Source organism: Mustela nigripes, chromosome X (genome assembly GCF_022355385.1).
Source record: "Mustela nigripes isolate SB6536 chromosome X, MUSNIG.SB6536, whole genome shotgun sequence".
NCBI classification, from domain to species: Eukaryota; Metazoa; Chordata; class Mammalia; order Carnivora; family Mustelidae; genus Mustela; species Mustela nigripes.
The window spans coordinates 6,091,656-6,111,319 of NC_081575.1; the positions used below are offsets into that span (position 1 = coordinate 6,091,656).

General features: G+C 37.8%; 1 protein-coding gene across 15 annotated transcripts in view; it reads right to left on the reverse strand.

Annotated features, from left to right (window-relative positions):
- The window catches only part of FMR1 (fragile X messenger ribonucleoprotein 1), a 38,436-nt gene extending 18,778 nt beyond the window's left edge, over positions 1–19,658 (reverse strand). For all 15 annotated transcript variants that reach the window (XM_059386211.1, XM_059386206.1, XM_059386207.1 and 12 more), the window contains exons 1-7: positions 19,522–19,658; positions 9,164–9,216; positions 5,781–5,874; positions 3,129–3,200; positions 2,700–2,848; positions 1,644–1,737; positions 1,441–1,557 (exon numbers count right to left, since the gene is read on the reverse strand). In XM_059386211.1, the coding sequence (XP_059242194.1) occupies positions 1,441–1,557; positions 1,644–1,737; positions 2,700–2,848; positions 3,129–3,200; positions 5,781–5,874; positions 9,164–9,216; positions 19,522–19,572 (630 nt within the window). In that variant the 5' untranslated portion in view covers positions 19,573–19,658. The remainder of the gene's footprint in view (positions 1–1,440; positions 1,558–1,643; positions 1,738–2,699; positions 2,849–3,128; positions 3,201–5,780; positions 5,875–9,163; positions 9,217–19,521) is intronic.
- Positions 19,659–19,664: the final 6 nt, after the last annotated feature.

A 19,664-nucleotide genomic window follows, 5' to 3' on the forward strand; every position in this document is an offset into this window, starting at 1 on the left:
AAACTTGTGGATAATTGCTCTCTCTTTAAACAGCATTATCAAAATTTAATGTTTTGTTCTAGCATGCCATAAATGAAAACCAAACATATTAGTGGCTCATGTTGAAAATGGAAATTTCTTATCTGAATATGTGGATCTCTTTAATATTAGTAGTGAGGAAAGATAGGCATGCACACTAGTTTCTCAGTCTTCAACATACCGACTAACTGGAATGTATGAGTGTTAACTACTGTAAACAATTTTAAAAAGTCTAATAACCATTTTGTAGATAAGAGTAACAAAATGTATGAAATATTCCTAGGATTTTTCAAGAAGTCTTGTTTTTTGAATCCTGGTTCATTCACCTGGTTTATTCTTTTCACTGATAATTCACTGATAAATGGTAAACCAAAGGTACCATAACAGATCATTTAAGAAGTATTAGATGTTTAAGAAGAGGCATGGGTATATTTTCCATAATACTCACAATGACAGTAAGGAGGCTGTTCAGGCCTGAAAGTTATGAAAGAATTGCTAAAGAAACCACAAATGTGTGAACATAGGGACATCAAGAAAGAATGAGAGTAAAAACCATTTAAACAGACCTCCATGGCCATAAGGAAAACAGTAACAAAACAAGATGTGAGTGTCTTCTCTCTTGCTGAGAGTTCAGCAATCACACATCAAGTGGGAAGGTGGCAAGTTTCATAGGGTTTTATGAGACTAAAGCCTTGACTACCTTCTCTCTTAATATGCAATTTGGAACTTTTTTTTTCTTTATTATTTCATCTGCATGGTGTTTTCCCTCTATGAAATGAATAATGATGAAGAACTCTGGAATCTGACAGTAATACCTTTGAGTTGGGACATTAAAATCCATTTAGTTTCTATGGTTATGGATGGAAGTACTAGACAGTTAACAATGAAAATAAATGTATGGTGATGGAAATTACTGGAAGATTAATAAAAGTAGATAAAATGCACCTGAAGAGACGAAATAGTAAGTTAGGGAAATAGCCTCTGGCAGGAATCTGAAGACAGGAGTTTTAAAGAGTGACAACCAATTAGAATGAAGAAGTTCTATACCCTTTTAAACAGAGATAAACATACATAATGAAAGGAATATGATTAGATACTTAAATACTCTCTAGTACTTAAATGACAACATGTTATATGGAAGAAGCATTGCCTCATTTTATTAACAGCTTTGATGAACTTCCAGAAAAAGTGAGTTGACCAGAAGTTCCTTAATATAATCAACTGCTGGTTAATTCTGAAACCTTAGCCATGAAAAACTTTAATATGATTAGGCGCTATATAATTTAATTTTTCAAAATATAAAATATAGGGAATTGCTAAGACACAGTAAATAAAGGACAACCTGCCCATATTCAAGTTTTGAAACTCCACAGTTACCATTTCTAGATAGCCTTACAAGCAGCACTAGGGAAAGCCACATACCTCTAGCTGCTTACTGGCTTCTTCATTTCTCAGTATCAGAGACAGCTTAGTGCGCAGACTCCGAAAGTGCATGTCAATTAACATGTGTGCTCGTTTCGAGGTGACTTCATTGATAGACTAAGGATATTTAAATTAACACTATTATTATCAAACTAAATACTCCAAATGAAGTACATCAAAAGAGACAAGTCAAAATCACTCACCAAAATGACAAGCTGATAATTCTCTGGATCGTAAGTTACAGAAAAGGCACCAACTGCCTTTTTAAAGTCCTTATGTGCCGATTCTTTGGCACACCTAGAAATAAAAAGAATATCCACTGTGAAATTAAGATGAATGATTGCGAACTACTGGCATTAAGTCTATGCAGAGACTTATACTTAGTAGAAGTATGAATTCATACTAAACATGATACACAAAAAAGGCTGTTTCTGTTTAAAAGTTTAGTTCCTTTGCTGGACATCCCTGAAATACTTTTAGCCCACTCAAGTATTTGATTACAGAGAAAGGTTCCTTTGCTGTCCACCTCTGTCATACTCAGCCAAATCAAACATCTGAGATTACAGAGACACGAAAAAACTAGTTATGCTTTTAAGGGATCGCTAGTGGTCATAGACTACCAAAGGTGGCATTTTTAGGACAGTCACTCTCCTCTGAATCTTCCTTATTTCAGGTACATATGATTAGTAATTTTCTTAACTGTTGAAAACTTTTGGGGATAGCTACATGTTACCTAGTTTTATTCTGCTGCTCCTTTTCACAGAAAAACTGCGGACCAATTTAAGGGAAAGAAGGAAATGTATATGAATCAGAAAGCACAAAAATTTACACATATATGTAATCACTTGAAAAAGCAGGATTTCTATGCACTTTGAATTTCAAGTTAATGTTTATCTAAAGTGTGACACATCCAAAGCAAACTCATTACAGCCCCCCTTAGGAAACCTTTAAAAAGGAATTTCTCACCTAAAAGAGTCTTTAAGCATAACTCCAGCCCAGGGATTATAAGACTGAGACAACCTTTGGAAGCTTCTTTACTCTACTCATTACATATTTATCTGGGGATATTAAGATCTACACTAGTCATTTTTCAAAATTTCAAAATTCTATGAACGAAGTTTATTTCTGCACTACTTTTGCAAACCATTTTTGCCAAAGTTCGTTGAATTTGAAAATTGATATTATTTTAAAATTTATATTCTTTTAAATTAACTGCCTATCACCTGTAAGTTCTCAGCATTTCTTGCATATTAACTTACATTTGTCTTAAGTCTTCTGGCACGTCCAGTTTGATTTTATGGAAAGTATCTTTTGTGGCAGGTTTGTTGGGATTCACTGATCTCAGACGTTCAATTGTGACAATTTCATTGTATGTAGCATCACATGCTGCATATTCTATCACATAAAACTGATAGAAACAGATAAAAGTCATTCCTGGTCATAGTTTTTAAATTAAGAACAATAAGCTCTACCTATACAGTTATTTTTAAGTTCTCTAGAAGGAAGAAAAAACTCTATTTGATCAATTAACTAAAATACACAAAACATACTGAACACGTAGAGAAAACATTTTAATAAAATGACTCAAGTCAGATATTAATTTAAAATAGAAATCCACACTGAAATGTTAATACCTGGGTTTAGAAAAGGCAAACAGTACAAAAATTTTTAAATATGCAGTTTCCTACCTCACCCTTTATCATCCTCACTTTAGCTAACCACCAACAGCAAGGCTCTTTTTCATTTGCTCTGGAATAAACCTACACAAAAATTACAACATAGATTATTTCATAATTAGCATCATTCAGAAATCTATAGATTATCAGACATTGAAGAAAATTCTTAAAATGAGCCAGGTGTCTTGCAAACCCGTATGCTGTATGCCTTAAAGCAGACTGCAACACTACAGATACATAATCAGAAACTACTTGATTACCTGGGAGAGCCCTGAACAAAGCACCTTCCTATTTTCTGTTTCAGATCAATAATAATCAGTCCCCTGCATATGAATGCTCAAGAAAAGCAGATTGCTCATAAACCTGGGCATACTTGCCTTGGATACTCTGTCAACTATGAAAATGTATCTAAAACTGTATAAGCTTATTTTTGTTTTACTCTGGTAGGTAAATAACTGACTGGAAGTTATTGACCTGGCCTACTGCCTGGTCACTAAAGGGGTAAGGGCCGCTGACCACTTGAACCCACTAAGGATACCACTCTGGCATTCATGTCTCCTGGTGCCTAAATAAACAAATCCTTGGTCACTCCCTGGTCTCCTGTCCCCTTTCTCACTCCACTAAAATGGACAACTATAGGCTGGCAATCCTCTGGATACAACCTTCCTGCTCTCGCACACTGGATCATTTCTTCTAACTGATCTCTCTGGTGACCACGTTAAAGTCCACTTACAACGTGCAGCACGGAACCTTTTGTGAAGACACCAGCAAATCAAGGATAATGGGAAAAGAGATGGCATAGTATATATGGAGAGACAGACAGAAATACTCAGAAACAGAAAGCAGGGAGGAGAGGAGATAGAGCTCAGAGCCTAAGGCTGATGAGTAACTCAAGGCTCCAATTCTTGTCTCCCTTTTACAACTGAAGTTACATAGTGACTAAACATAGCTTAACCTACCTTTCTCTCTTGTCCTATCACTTATTCTCAATTCTGCTCTAGCCACGGAAATAACCTCAGTTAATTGTTATGTAATACAGTGAGGTCGTCCTAGCAACAGGACCTCACTGGTCCCCCACATGTCATGTGATTAAGTTGGGGGAAAAGTTCCCTTAATCCATCACTATTATGAGCATTCCTGATACAGACACACCAGAAGACCCAGTGTCTTGTGTCCCTTTTTACAACCTAAGTTAATGGTTATACAATACAGTGACTAATACAACTTAATTTAACCTACCTTTCCCTCTTGCCACCACCCAGGCCTTTCAACTCTACCTAGAGCAATAACCTCCGTTATGTATCACTGTGAAGCAATATAGTAAGACCACTCTAGCAACAGCATCTCATTGGCTACCACCTGTCATGTGACTCAGTTGGAAAAAAACATCTGCATTGCCCACCCCAACATTATTAGAGCGTTTCTAACATACAGACCAAATGTCCTTGCCTTCAGGAAGCTTGGAGTCTCCTGGGGTAGTGGACAACTAATGGTCCTTAAATGTAGACAATGTTTTTGTTTCCTAATAGGATCCCTCACAACACCAAGCCCAGTCCCTTATACCTAGTAGGTACTGAGTACATTTCTGGTAATTACATAGTACTTTTTCTACTCCACTTTAGAAGACAGACGAACACAGGCCTGGACATTCAGAGACCTTCCCTGAGTATTTCTCTAGAATAGTACTCCAGCCCCTAATCACCTTACATCCTCTCACTTTTTTATTCCATCTACCATAATGTTAGATACCCTGACAAGAATGTGACCTCACCAAAGGCAGAGGACTCTTCTGGTTCACTGTACCATCTGTACTCTAGCAACCACAGGAAGTAAGAATTCAAGGACCTAGTGAGCTTTACCCTATCTGTATATAAATGTCTGCTTAGCTGCTTCCTTCATACCGCAAATATTCATGACATTGCAACTATTAACAAGACATTGTGGATAAAGAAGAGAAGCAACTTAAAATGGTTTGAAAGGAGAGGCAGGAGAGGATACTATACAGACCAACTACAACATAAAGCAGACTCCAAGTGCTTTAAGTCCCAAAACAATTTTCAGTAGCTAGAGAAATTATGAACACAATGTTTTTGTTACTGTGCTTTATCTCTACAACACATTTTGGTCAAAGACATCAATGGCACATGGGGCAGGTGGTTCACAGCATGCCCAGTAAAAAAGAGGTTTTCCCTATATGTGCTTGTGTTAAAACACATAGATGGGTTTTTAATAATACACCAGAAGGATTTGTTGCTAAAGAAATTCTAGAATGCTGCTCTATCACAAGGCATTATTTCTTCTTCTTTGTAAGACTAATTCTCCTAATCCATTTTGCTTAAAATGAAGACAAACTTGTAAGCTAACAATACATTATTCAAATAAAGATTGAAAGATTGAAGGAAAGGGCAAAAGGAATTTCCCAGCAGACAAAGGAAATTAGCAGTGACTTTCAAAGATGCACCCTCAGTGCTTCTCAGGCAGCCCCATTTAAGCATTATGTAGTATATCAGATCATTATTAAGATGGCTCAATCAAAAGCACACGTCCATCATGGCTATAATTTTCAAGGTAGTTTAAGCAGTGTTAAAGACAATAGGTACAAAAGGCACAAATTAAATGCTCCCTCCTTCAGTGCTTAGTAACTTGAGGGCAGGGGAAACTTACCTCAACTTCATCACTTTCATTTATATCTTTATTATAACCTACAGGTGGTGGGAATCTCACATCATGAAAGGGAATCTGCCTCTCTGGCTGCCAGCTGCAAATAAGCAAATACATAATTAACATGCTTTCTGGTTTGATGGAAACAGTGACCACACTGCCATCAACTCTTGGTTAAGTGTGACCTTCTGTTTTTCCAGTTTAAAGAAGCAAATGCTTTTAAAACGGTCAGTGTTTTGCTGAGTGGGGCATAATAGCAATGCAGAAACATTTCAACAAAGTCTGCATGCAGCATAGCAGCCTTGTAGTTCTATTTGGAATATTCCTCTCAACACAATAGATCAACATTACAATTTTCCAAACAAGTCTTTCAGTAATTTCAACCTCTAAGAGTGCTAAATGCAAGGTACCAACAGCAATTTCCTCTGATGCTTAAATTAAATGTTAGTATCAGTAAGTGTTAGTAACATCATCACCATACTTCTACTTGCAAAGAAATTTGAACCACATTCTAAGGACCACAGAAACTGGTCCTAAATGCCCTCTTAATTCCCAAGCAAAATGGGGCAGCCAGCACATCGGGAATTCACAACTCACTTTTCCCCCTTTAAATTTAAGATCCCACGAGGTGGTCAATTCTTGCCACGGGTAGTTGGCTGCTGATCAGCATGACCTGGTGGGGTCTGCTAAACCACAGAAACCCGATGGAGACAGCCTACAGGAGTTTGGTAAGTTGCCTATGTTTTTAAATTTAAAACGATATGGAACAATTTTGAAAAACACCAAATTATTCTTATTTATTAAAAGACAAACTTTGCAAAAACACTGGAAGATTCAACTGCTGAAGCAGTCACTTCTGGGTTTTTTTCCCAAAGAGCTTTCTTTAGTAAAATCCTACTAAGTGCTAATTTTTTTAAAGAAATATTTTATTTATTTATTTGAGAGCAAGCATGAGGGGGTACGTGGAGAAGGGATGACAGAGAGGGAAGAAGAGGGAAAGAATCTCAAGCAGATTTCCCACTGATACAGAGCCTTACTCGGTGCTCAATCTCAGGACCCCAAGATCATGACTTGAGGTGAAAGCAAGAGTCAGATGCTTAACCAACTGAGCCATCCAGAAGCCCCTAATTTTTTTTTTTAAGAAGAGCCATATATAAGGTAGGAGGGTAGGTAATTAAGTCAGAATCTGTGGAAATCTAATTAGGTTTATATTAGACTGAACCCTTTCTCTGAATTACACAATTTGAAAACTATGAAGCTTTAGAAAACACTGTCTTTACTTCAGAAAAGCCTTTTTATATTTACTGAAAATTAATAACTTTTAACAAGTCACAAATTCATTGCTAAAGGTGACTGGAAAACATAATAATACATAATATAATTTTCTGAGTTCCAAAGGAAGAATTTTAAGTGTACAGAGATGAAAATACAAATTCTTTCCTCAAAAATGTGAAATATGGGAGGTAAAATCATCGCATCTAAAATAAGCTGGTGTTACAGTAATAGGAATTGCTTTATGACTGAAAGGAAAGAAAGGGTAAATATAGTCTGAAGTTCTATAAATTTTTTTTTAACAGAAAAACAAAAAGGAAACACCCAAGGAAGGGCAGAGACCACTTTGGTAGAGACCTATCATACACTAGTGATGTGCTCAAATCCAATGTTGAATCTCAAATATACTCCATGAACACAGGGAAAACAGTTCATTTGTTTCAAATTCCCAGGATGACATCTTGAAGAAAAAGTTTTATGTAGCTACAGAACAGAAGAGAATTAGGAGGTCCAAATGTAGAATAACTTTAGGTTTATAGTAGAAATCTGACTGAAAACCAAGAGAACTAATCTTATAAGTCAGTGTATTAAGCAGACACATTCTTAAATGCATGGAGGAAATGAGTGTTTGCTTAACACTTTAGATTCAAGACTACAGGAGAAATTAAAAGAGTGGCAAATAAAGATAACTCTTCCTATGTGGGAAGCAGTGTTTATCTAGTGATGGGAGCAAGCAGGTTAAGAGTAAATTACTAAGGAAAAAACTACTCTCAAGTTATCAAAGGTTCTTCTGTTAAAAGTGTGATGTTGCTATCTAGTATATAACCATGCAAATCCATGAATAGCTGAACCAGCAGAGGCCAATTCTGGAAACTTTGGCTCTATGCATTCATAAAAAGTTATTCTATTATTCATGCTTGTATTCTGGACTGAGATTAGTCTAGAGCTGAGAACAGGATTGGGTATTCTAAATCCTTTTATCTCTGTTCCCTAAATGTGTTGCAGGCATCCAAGAGTACTACTACTGTGTCCTCTTGGTAGCTAAAAGAATCTGCTAACAGTCAAATTATAGTATGCCTGGGCCAGATACTATATTTCAACAAATTTACTGATACAATTCATGTACCATATAATCCAACCACTTGTCTATGTATAATTCAATGGTATTAAGTATATTAACAGATAGGTGCAACCATTACCAGTCAATTTTAGAACATTTTCATCACCTCAAAAGGCAATCCCGTGTCCTTGTTATGACTCCCTATCCCCCCTCCAGCCCTAAGCAACTACTAAGCTATTTCTTTTCTCTATAGGATTTGCAACCTGCTTTTGGGATACCATCAAATTCTCTTGGTACACAAAATCCAAAACACAATTGTTGACCATTCTTCAGAGTTCAATATAATATTAACATCATGACATCGACACTTTGGCTAAGGAGTTCATATGTACTTTATTTAGCATCTTGAATGGCTACTCTGAAAATAGCCTTTATTACTACTCAAAAAATTTAGTCAACAGATATGTCTCTCCTGATAAAATACTAACATCTATACCACTTATGTCTTCATGTAGCTAATGTTCCTAGGCTTACAAGTATTTCTATTTACTCTTCTAGCACGAAAGTTGGTTACTGCTATTACTGATTATAAATACACAAAGCAGATATAAAATAAGCTAATAAGTAAATATGATTATTCCTGATAAAATGTACTAGACAACTAAAACCATCAATTTTAGATTTAACATTATAAAACCCACATTAATTCTACCAATACCCATGAATCCATTCATTTTCACCTTGTAACAATTACAAATATTTCTATCCAAACTCTCAGTTATTAATACAGAAGAATCTGTTTTTTTCTTCACATTCAAGGGGATTGCGATGTAGGGATCAAGGTTAAATGAAAGGGATCTCTAAGGCCATTAGCGGGAAGAGTCATTCCATTGGTTTTAATACTTAGTTTTTCAGGAACTTCCTTGTCAGTAACATGAAGATCCACTCCTGAAAAACACTCAAACTAGACTTGAATTTTTTTCAACTAGTAAAAAGAACAATTAGTATAAAATAGTACAGAACCTGAACATTACAATTATATCAAGACACTTACTTGTTTTCAAATGCAACTGTTATTGAATCTTCATGAACATCCTTTACAAATGCCTGTAAGAAAAACACCGGTTAACTTCTAAGCTTAAAGATCACGTTTTTATTTAAATTTTATAGAGATACCAAACATTCCTGTTTAAGAAAAAAATGGAGCTTCATGGGACGCCTGGGTGGCTCAGTTGGTTAAGCGGCTGCCTTTGGCTCAGGTCATGATCCCAGCGTCCTGGGATCGAGTCCCACATCGGGCTCCTTCCTTGGCAGGGAGCCTGCTTCTCCCTCTGCCTCTGCCTTCCATTCTGTCTGCCTGTGCTCGCTCTCTCTCCCTCTCTCTCTCTGATAAATAAATAAAATCTTTAAAAAAAAAAAAAGAAAAAAATGGAGCTTCAAATGAAAGTTTGTTAGTTTATGAGGATGACTCATTCATGGATCACATCTGTATCTGGCCACCTACTATGTGTAAGGCCCTGGGAATATGGACTAGTTAAAACAAAATGTGAAAGAAAATGCTCCAGAGTTCAGCATCTAATGAAAGAGTGAGAGGGCTAAATAATTGAAAATTACAATGCAGGTGTTGAGTACAAACCTGGAGGTGCACTTTAGGCTAGAATTATTGAAAACAAAGAAATCTGTTCCATGTGCCACATGCCAATCAGTATGGATCTGTTAAAACTTATCTTCTTCTCCTTGATAAAATTTTAGGAGAATACCACAGTAAATGACTAAATATAATCTCAAGTTTAGGAATATACACGCACACTAAATTTTCCTTAACGACAATATGCTGCTAATACCACTAAAATGTCCAATTACCAGAGTTTAATTAAATTCTCAATCTCATAGGCACTTGGAGGAAAAAAACAGTAATACAAAGTAGAGGTTTAAATCTTCTAAATCTGATGACGCAATTGCTAGTAATCTGCAGAAAGACATAACAAAAGTAATAGCTAACTAATTATCAAGAATTCTTTAAGCAGCATGCCGTCCGTAATTCTATAAAATGACATAACTAAAGTAATAGCTAACTAATTATCAAGAATTCTTTAGGCAGCATGCTGTCCGTAATTCTATAAAATTAAGTTTTTAATAGGTGCAGGAAAGGAGGTTTTGTTTTTGTTTTGACAATTAGAGGAGTAGGATAAAACATAAGGAAACCCAAGAGGCTTTATATCTTAATTCATTTTAAAATGGCTTGAGAGATGTAAGCTTCTTACTCAAATTTGTTCTGTACATGTTTCTCTCCTTCCTTGGTTTCTCCCTGCCTGTGGGATTATGGCCAAGCTCCTTTTCTGGCTGTAAAAGGCCCTTCATGACCTAGCCCCACCCCTCACCTCTCCAAGCTTCATCTTTCACATCCCTGGAGGCAGGGATCCCCGTGCTAAACTACTTGGGCCTCTCTCCCTAAATGCTGTTCCTTCTTTCCCATTGTGCTTCCCCTCTTTTCATCTAGCTACCTCTAGTCTATAGGTTTCAATTCAGATGTCACCACCTATGGGAAAACCCAGACTAGGTTAAATTCCGTCCTCTGCATTCTTATAGCACATCCTGTGCTTATCCCTACAATAAACTTACCCCACTGTATTATTATTACCATTTTCCCCACTAAGAGTAAAGTTCCCTAAGGTCTTATTTTATTTACTTTTAGACTTCAGAGTGACTACTAAGAACTCAATGAGTAGTTATTAAATGAACCATTGCCTAAGGGACTCCTATTCTATCCTTAGAGGAAAGACTGCATGTGTGTGAGGGGTATGTATGTTCCATTTATCAAGGAAGACAAAGTGAAGAAGGTGAGTTTCCTTACCAAACTTTGAAGGCTGGGGAAGAATTAGCCACACAAAAGGGAGTGGAGGGGGCACCTGCGTGGCTCAGTGGGTTGAGCCTCTGTCTTCGGCTCAGGTCATGATCTCAGGGTCCAGGGATCGAGCCCCGCATCGGGCTCTCTGCTCAGCGGGGAGCCTGCTTTCTCCTCTCTCTCTCTGCTGCCTCTCTGCCTACTTGTGATCTCTGTCTGTCAAATACATAAATAAAATCTTTAAAAAAAAAAGAAAAAAAAAGGGAGTGGAGGATACAGGAGGCCTACCAGGTCTAAGGGGTGGGAAGGTCAGGAACAAAGGCTCTGACCTGGAGAAACAACTTAGGGTCTGGTAGAAATAAATCCTTTGTGAACAAAGAAGCCAACACAATTCAATGTGAAAAAGAACAGTGTTTTTATCAAATGGTGCCCGGGGACAACTGCATATCCATATGCAAAAAAATACATGTTTGATCCTTATCTCAGACCATATACAAAAATCAACTGAAAATGCATGAGACCAAAAAGTAAGAGCTAGAACTATAAACAATCGATCCAATGCAAATGTCTTGGTAAACATCCTGAAAGACTTGAAGTGAAAGGATTTTTTTAAAAAAACCCTTACACTGGGACGCCTGGGTGGCTCAGTTGGTTAAGCAGCTGCCTTCGGCTCAGGTCATGATCCCAGCGTCCTGGAATCGAGTCCCCACCTCGGGCTCTCTGCTCAGCAGGGAGCCTGCTTCTCCCTCTGCCTCTGCCTGCCATTCTGTCTGCTTGTGCTCGCTCTCTCCCCCTCTCTCTCTGATAAATAAATAAAAATCTTAAAAAAAAAAACCCTTAAACTTCTTCAACTATAAAATTAAAACTTATCAGTCAAATATTAATCAGCTGCTCCTAAGAAAAATAATCAGGTGAGGCAGGGCCTTAGAAAATATTTATATAGAAACTACAAAAACAGACACATCAATCTTCTGCAATTATACTTAAAAGAACGAAAGAAAAGCTATGCTTAAAAAAAAAAGAAGTTTCCTTATAAGATCAAGGTGGACTATAATGGAATCCAAGTGTTCTGCTGTGCCCAGCATGGCTAAATTATTATTTCTAAGTTAAATATGTATATATATTTCTCTAGATGTTGGCTTAGGGGGAATTAATATTTTCTTCCCATCACTTTCCCTTATTTTTCCTCAGCTGTATTTAAATCATGACTACTTTCTTCAGCAGCTTTTGAAAACTCTAGCTTAATACCAACCATGATGTTTCAGAATATACTAAATTTCATAACGGTGCATGGCCCAAGAATTTAAGGGGTCGTTTTCCTATTACTTCACCAACAGAAAGGCTTGATTTTGAGTTAAAGTTACAGGAATTGGTTACTCTTAGTTTTATAGAGCCCCGCAAATTATGAAGAATGGGAATAACAGGACTCCCCACCCCGTTTTTCCCTCCTCTTTTACTTGGTAGCTAATACCAAATTAACATCTGCTTGTGAGGGAAGGGAGTCAGTCCATCAAGGATGAAAATCAAGACTCCTATTAGGAGGTGATCCATTCTTTACCAAGAAGGCCCACTGCTTCTGTTTTCATTCTTGTCTGAAGTTTTATGTTTGTATTACTTGGCTATAATTAACATTAGCTCCATACTGTATATTACACTGAAAACGTTAAGTCCTTTAGTCAGTTAAGAGAACTTTGTTATAGCTGAGTGAGGAACTGTTCTCGCTTAATCAGGTATCTTTACAGTACTATTGCCCTTGTCTAAAACTATTCTGTCTACCATAGCAGACACTGGTCGTATGTGACCATATTTAAAGTAGTTACAATTAAATAAAAAATCAGTCTTCCAGTTACACTCACCACATTTCAGATGCTCAACTGCCACACATAGCTTAGTGTCTACTTAGTGAACAACACCGGTAGAGACCATTTCCAACACTGCAGAAAATTCCATTGGATGGAAGGGATTTAAAACATTTACAGGGGCACCTGGGTGGCTCAGCTGGTTAAGCGTCTGACTTTTGGTTTTGGCTCAGATCATGATCTCGGGGTTGTGAGATCCAGCCCCACCTTGGGCTCTGCACTGGGCATAGAGCCTGCTTAGGGTTCTCTTTTTCTCTCTCTCCCTCTATAATTAATCAACTAATTAGTAATTAGTTGATTAATTAATAAAGCATTTACAAATGTTGGGGACTGTTTTCAAACCCACCTTAAAAGTATTCTAAAAGTCAGTCTCATTGTCTCATTATTGCTGTATTTTTATTTTTCTCTCTTTGACACAAAGTTATTGCACAGTTTAATCATACTCATTCACCACATCTGCCTAGTTCCTAAAATCAAATATTCCCTCAAAGGAGGAGAGTCTGCAACTGTTGTGACTATTAACAACAAAAGCTTTCAAAGGCTTCCAAGGCAGTCCGGATGTAGAGTGTCAAAAATGGTTTGAATAATCATCACAGCCTACTAGCCCATGGCCTTCAGGTTAATGAGGCTTATCTGTATGTGGATGTTCACAGGACTATTCCAAAATCAGTCATTTTTAGTCATTGTTTGCATATTAAGTAAATACAGAAGGCAAGTAATACCTTCTTGCTGCTATAACACACTAAATAAAAGAAACTACTGGTTGATTCTGCCCTGCGCTCATACCAAGGATGCCTCTTTTGACTTCGAAGGCCTTTTTACTAAACTGTCATTCACTTCCAACAAGGGTCCCATTTTTCTGCTGCTCCTATTTTCCCCAATAACCATTCTTTGGCCACCCCTCCCTTAGCCCCACACTCCTCTGTGCCCTGGACAACCCCAGAGCACTACCACCCCACCAGCCACCAACCTGGAAAACTACATTTTGTGGTGATCCTCTGGGGAGAAGACAGATTCAGGGGACTCCTGAGAGATTACCAAAGAAGGCAGACTGAGTAATAGAATGCACAAAGGGAGCTGCACCTCATTGAATGAGAGCTAGGGATCTTACAGGAGTCCATAAACCTCGTAGTTAAGAGTTTTACTGTAAATGAGATATAGGCTCAAATTTTTGGTTCTACCAGATAAGCTTGGAGACTCAATTCCCCAAGTGGTCTCTGTGCCTCAGACTCCTCAAATACAAGTAACAAATGGATATGGGGGAACTGGACCTGCCTTCTAAGGGTCTATTACCTGCTACAATGCCCGCCTGAGACATAGATGGCACTAAATAAAATGAGAGGTAAAGCAGAGAGGGGCGTATTTTATAAAAGAGGCAGAACCATAAATAGTCTTGCAGTTGAGAAAGTTACATCTTAACAAAAGCACACTAAAAAAAGATTTAAAAATTGGGATACAAAAAGAAAAGGCTGTATCCTCAAAGATACTAAATACTGAAAGGTTATTTAGACTCTGAGAAGAAAAAAAATGTGATGAAAATCCCTGGGGTTTGAAAAAGGTGCTAAAGTTCAGTGCTAAAGACAGATACACGCTCCTCATTGGGGGAATAAGCAAGAAATCAAAAAGTCATTAAGGGATCCCAAACTTACTGGCAAATAGATCAAAGAAGCAGTTACAAATCTGTACTTATCCAAATGTGTGATGACTAGAGTTATCCAATTCAAACATTACATTATAAGGATTGATGAAACTAAGAAGTCCATCCTTATTTGGGTGAACTCTTATTCACCCTTACCCCCAATCTCACACTCCTTAGCTTAAATTCACAAATGAGTCACTGGTCACATGAGTGCTTATTGTATAGACAAAATTTCAAAGTAAGGCCCTGACCACCACTGAGAACAACTACTACATTATCACTGAAGACAACATATATGTAGGGCAATAATTCTCCTTAGAGAAAATGTAGAACACTGCAAAAAACTCCCTCCTAAAGAAAACACATAGTTCTGGAGGACAGGGGTATAGAATTCAAACCCAAGGCTTTACATATAAAGCGAGTTACCACTTTGTTACCTTTGTATGTGGGCACTAACAATATAAAGGAGTGAAAATGGAAAGGGAAAACACCAATTAACTTCAATTAACCTCATCAACAACCCTTTCAACCACAGCAAAGGTCCAGGAATACTTGAGTTGACTTGGGCACTTACCATAAATTCTGAGAAAAGTGCATGCTTTTTGATTCATCCTGACACAAAGGCAACACACAGGTAGAGAGAGAATAGTAAGAACTTTCCTGTGTGCCTGTAATCTAACTTTTTAATACTTCAGTCCTTATGTGCTTCCAATGTAACAAAAGCAAATTTCATAGCAAGGTCGGAGATTTCCAGCTTTCTCTTTCTTTAGCCGGCATTCATGTGAAGAATTACCAAGTAATAATAACAAGTTACAACAGTTAATAGAAAGGAAGTTGATACATAAGCTGAGTATGTCCTGACATCTTTGTTTCCAAAAGTAAAAAGTGGTAACATCACTTTGCAACTGTACTTAAAGAATGCTAAGGAGGCGTTACAAAAACAAAACAAAATTGAAGGTTACAATGAAATTTTAAAAATGGGCAGGAAATCAAATCCAGCTCGTTTCTTCAAGCTAACTTTCATCATTTCAGGAAGTCAGACTATCTGAACTCAATCCCAGATCTGAGGTCCCTTACTAGCTCTGACACTTAGTAGTAAGCCACTTACCCAATCTCTTTGTAATCTTCATCCTCATCTATAAAACGGGAATAACAGTACCTCAGGATTGTGGTAGAGAATTAAATTATTCAGAGATGTACAAGTGTCTGGAATAGTGCCTGGCACCTAAAAAGCTCTCAGTACCTCTTAACAGTTACCGTGTTCTTGACTGTAGTCATCTCATGAAGCAAATTCCCACAGTGGACAGGAAACAGAAACCCAATTATTCTATCACTCAATTTTGTATTTAATTAATAATTTGGAGGTTTTCAGAATGTGTGACCATGAAGTTGGAAAATGCATGTTCAAAAGGGGAAAAATGATACTTCCACAAAGACACCAAACATTAAAAGTCAGACTCGGTGAAGAAAAAAAAAAAGTGGTTAACCTGAATCATTCACTTGCTTGAAATACACACCTGTAACAACACCTGTATGCAAAGTTAGATCTAGAGACTTCAGAGAAAACATGAATAACGCCATATCCAAGTTTATTTGTGGTAAAACATGGATTTCTAGCAGGCTACGTAACTAACATGACATGCTAGGCCACCAATGTCTTCCTTAAAAATATTTCTTCCTGGGGAGCCTGGGGGGCTCAGTGGGTTAAGGCCTCTGCCTTCTGCTCTGGTCATGATCCCAGGGTCCTGGGATCAAGCCCCACATCGGGCTCTCTGCTCAGCGGGAGCCTGCTTCCTCCTCTCTCTCTCTCTGCCTCCCTCTCTGCCTACTTGTGATCTCTGTCAAAGAAATAAATAAAATCTTTAAAAATAAAAAACGATTTGTTCTATAAAAAAAAATTCTTCCTGATTGTACATTTTGTCATAGTTAGCTGCTAGTTCCATAATATTTCTCATCATGTTAAAGTCTGTCCTCAGATACCAAACTTAAAAACATAAGATATATCAAATGAAAATCTAAAAATAAGAATACAATTTAGCATATTCACACCATATTGCATTAATGAATTGGTTATCAGTCACTATATTTTCAGAAAACAAAAAGGTGTTATGTTTCCAACACATGATTTATCCATCTTTAGTAATTTTCATACTGCTACCCAAATCCTAGGATCAGTACATTGGTATCAGAAAATCATATATTCTGTACTTAAAATTGAAATTAAATTCATTTCCATTCTCAATATACCAAAACTCAGTCCCCCCCAAAAGAACACACGGACACACACACATCAAAACAAAACCAACCAACCAAACAAAACCCCAAAACATGACACTATTTCAGGCATATGCCCTTAGAAAAAAGAACTTATCTCAACATTATGTGTTTAGGAAATGTTTTATAAAGATTTGGTGAAGTTTACCCAAGTGTCTTCATGTCTTAAATAACATAAGACTCTAAGTTGTACACAAAACTAACTTTTTCTAAGTCAACGAAATAGCTAAGCATAAAAGTAGTGGCTCTGACAACTACTAAATCTAATTTCCACATTTTAAAGAATAAACACCAGAGAGAAAAACAGAAATGAGACGTCCGATCTTTGGTTTAGGTTTCATGGTTCTGTTAGTTCTGAATCCTGAGCTTTAGATATTTTGCAGAGAAAGAATCCAAACATGCCCAGCTATACTCTATCCGGTTTATATTGTAAACTTGAACCATGTGCTCAGAAGATGGAGAATCATCCCTTTCAATATGGTGGTTCTGTTAGGCAAATCAAAGTCAAATTCACTAATACTCAAGTCATTTGAGTAGAGTTTTTTAAAGGCTTTTCTATCACTCTAATGAAACATGTTCCTATTTCTTTCATAAATGGAACATTACTCCTAGTAGTTCATTTTTTATTGGTCTATTTCCCATATTTTCTGCCCATTTTACCAGACAAGCAACTCAAGTTTACTTTTTGTTTTACTTTATAACTCAAAACAATACTATGAGTCCTATAAAAACTTAAACCTTTTCATTATAGAAACTATTTTTCTACCAACACAGACCATTTGAGGTTTCCTTAAAAATACATATTGATCAATATTCAATTTTCACTTTTCTCCTCAAAGAACTAAGGGACAATGAATTCTTTTTATTCATCTTCGAATTAAGCAAATTCGTTTAAAAAAAAAACAACTAAAATGGGGGATTAATAGCAAAAACAGAGGGCATTTCTTATTCTATTCCAATCAGTTTGCAAGCAATATCACCAGAGCAAATCATAGGTTGTTGGAAGAGAACAATAAATCCTTCAAGACCACTATATGCTTGCTACTTGCCCTCTTATAGCAGGCAAATTCCACCGAAAGACATTAAGAGTGGTGTCAATGTAAGCACATATCACAGACAAATTAGAATATTGCTCAATCTTTAACCTCTGCTTATATTTATTACAGTTAGCACCACAAACCTAGCGAGCAAAACTGCCAATCTAGGAACCAAATTATTCTACACTAACTAGTAGAAATTATTATGGATGACTGAAATAAATGCAACCAAAATTTTACGTGCAGTCTACTGAAACAATTTTATATTGGTGAGACTTAAGAACATAAATGCTGGGTTTTTTTCCTTTTATAGTTGCAGGTTTTTTTCTTTTAGCTAAAAGTATGAAACAGTTTACATATTTTACAGTTATGAAATATGCTGATCTCCAAATATCTCCATAGAATTGATAAACACACACATGAAGTCAATTGTTAATTTTTCCTTTGTCAAATGAGTCTCGTTTGAAACGTTTAAGTTATGCTATAATAAATTTAAGAATTGTGTTGGACAACGGAAATAGCTAATTTCCACGTGTATCTTGTATTGCCCAAATACTGTACTAAGATGGGATATTACCTACAGAAGTTCCAGAGGAACATTCAAGAGAAAGCGATAATTTATAGATCAGTAAATCTACAGTAAGTTCGTACCAACAGACGCACGACCGATACATTAAAATATTTTTATACCTCCTTTTGAAAATTTAAGATATTAGTTGATCTGCAATGGTGTAACTTAAAAAAGAAAAATCCACCGTAACACTATGCATGTCTATTTAAAACCTCAATACCGTCCACCGCAACATTACACATTCAGAGAAGACAGTCAAGTACTTGGAGCACAAAACAATTATTTCCACTCACGATTTAAAATTCTCTAGTAATGATGTACTTTCCGTTAATTTCCTTAAGTTTCACGGCATATATTCAGGCCTTTGGAGAGTTAAAAACGTTTTCCTTAAGTACCAGAGTTGCTATAACGTTTTCAGATGCTGAAGCATCCGTCTTCCTGAATTTGGCCGCATTTATAACAAGGGAGGGGGACCGCGAATATTTAAGGTTAAGAACTTCTCTAATGCACTGCTCGGTTATGTCAAGGTCTTCCTGAAACTTTTGGATCTAAAATCTCTTCTGAAATTCAGTGAGAGAGGCCACTAAATATCAGTTGCCATTGTGATTCGGAACTGACTACAGCTTCTTACTACTCTTTCTCCACACCCCTTGCCCAGAACCGAGGAGCTCTCCGAAGTCCCAATGCTGGACCGGAAAAGAGAAGCCAAAGGAGATCTCAAACCGTCTCTGCAAGGCAGGAGGCGGCTCGACGGAAGCGCCCCCCGCTACTCAGCAACTACCCACACGTCAGGCCTGGATCCCACTGGGAGAGGTTATTTAGGAAAGGGAAAGAAGCCGTTGCCGTCACTTCGCGCGGATACCGGCCATTCCCGCCGGATCTTGTACCTGCCGCCGGCCCTTGCCCATCCCCAGCTCTCCCTCGACTCCCGAGAGGACACCTTCTTCTCCTTGCCCGCTTTCATACCAACAGGCGCCGGGGCCTCTCAAAGGAGAGCAGCGGGGCTCGAGGGGCTTCCTACAGGCCCTAAGTCCGGTCCTTCTCTCCCTAACAACATCCCAACGAGCGCACCCTGGCCCCCGGGCGCGGCGCTTGGAAAGAGGGCCCCGGGCCTGCCTCCCGCCGAGGCCGAGAAGAAAAGGGAGGGAAAGAAGGGCGAAGATGGGGCCTGCCCTGAAGCCAAGTACCTTGTAGAAAGCGCCATTGGAGCCCCGCACTTCCACCACCAGCTCCTCCATCTTCTCGAAAGCCCAGCTCGCGCCGGGAGCCCGCCCCCGAGAGGTGGGCTGCGGGCGCAAGAGGCCCAGCCGCCGCCTCCTCCTACTCCTCC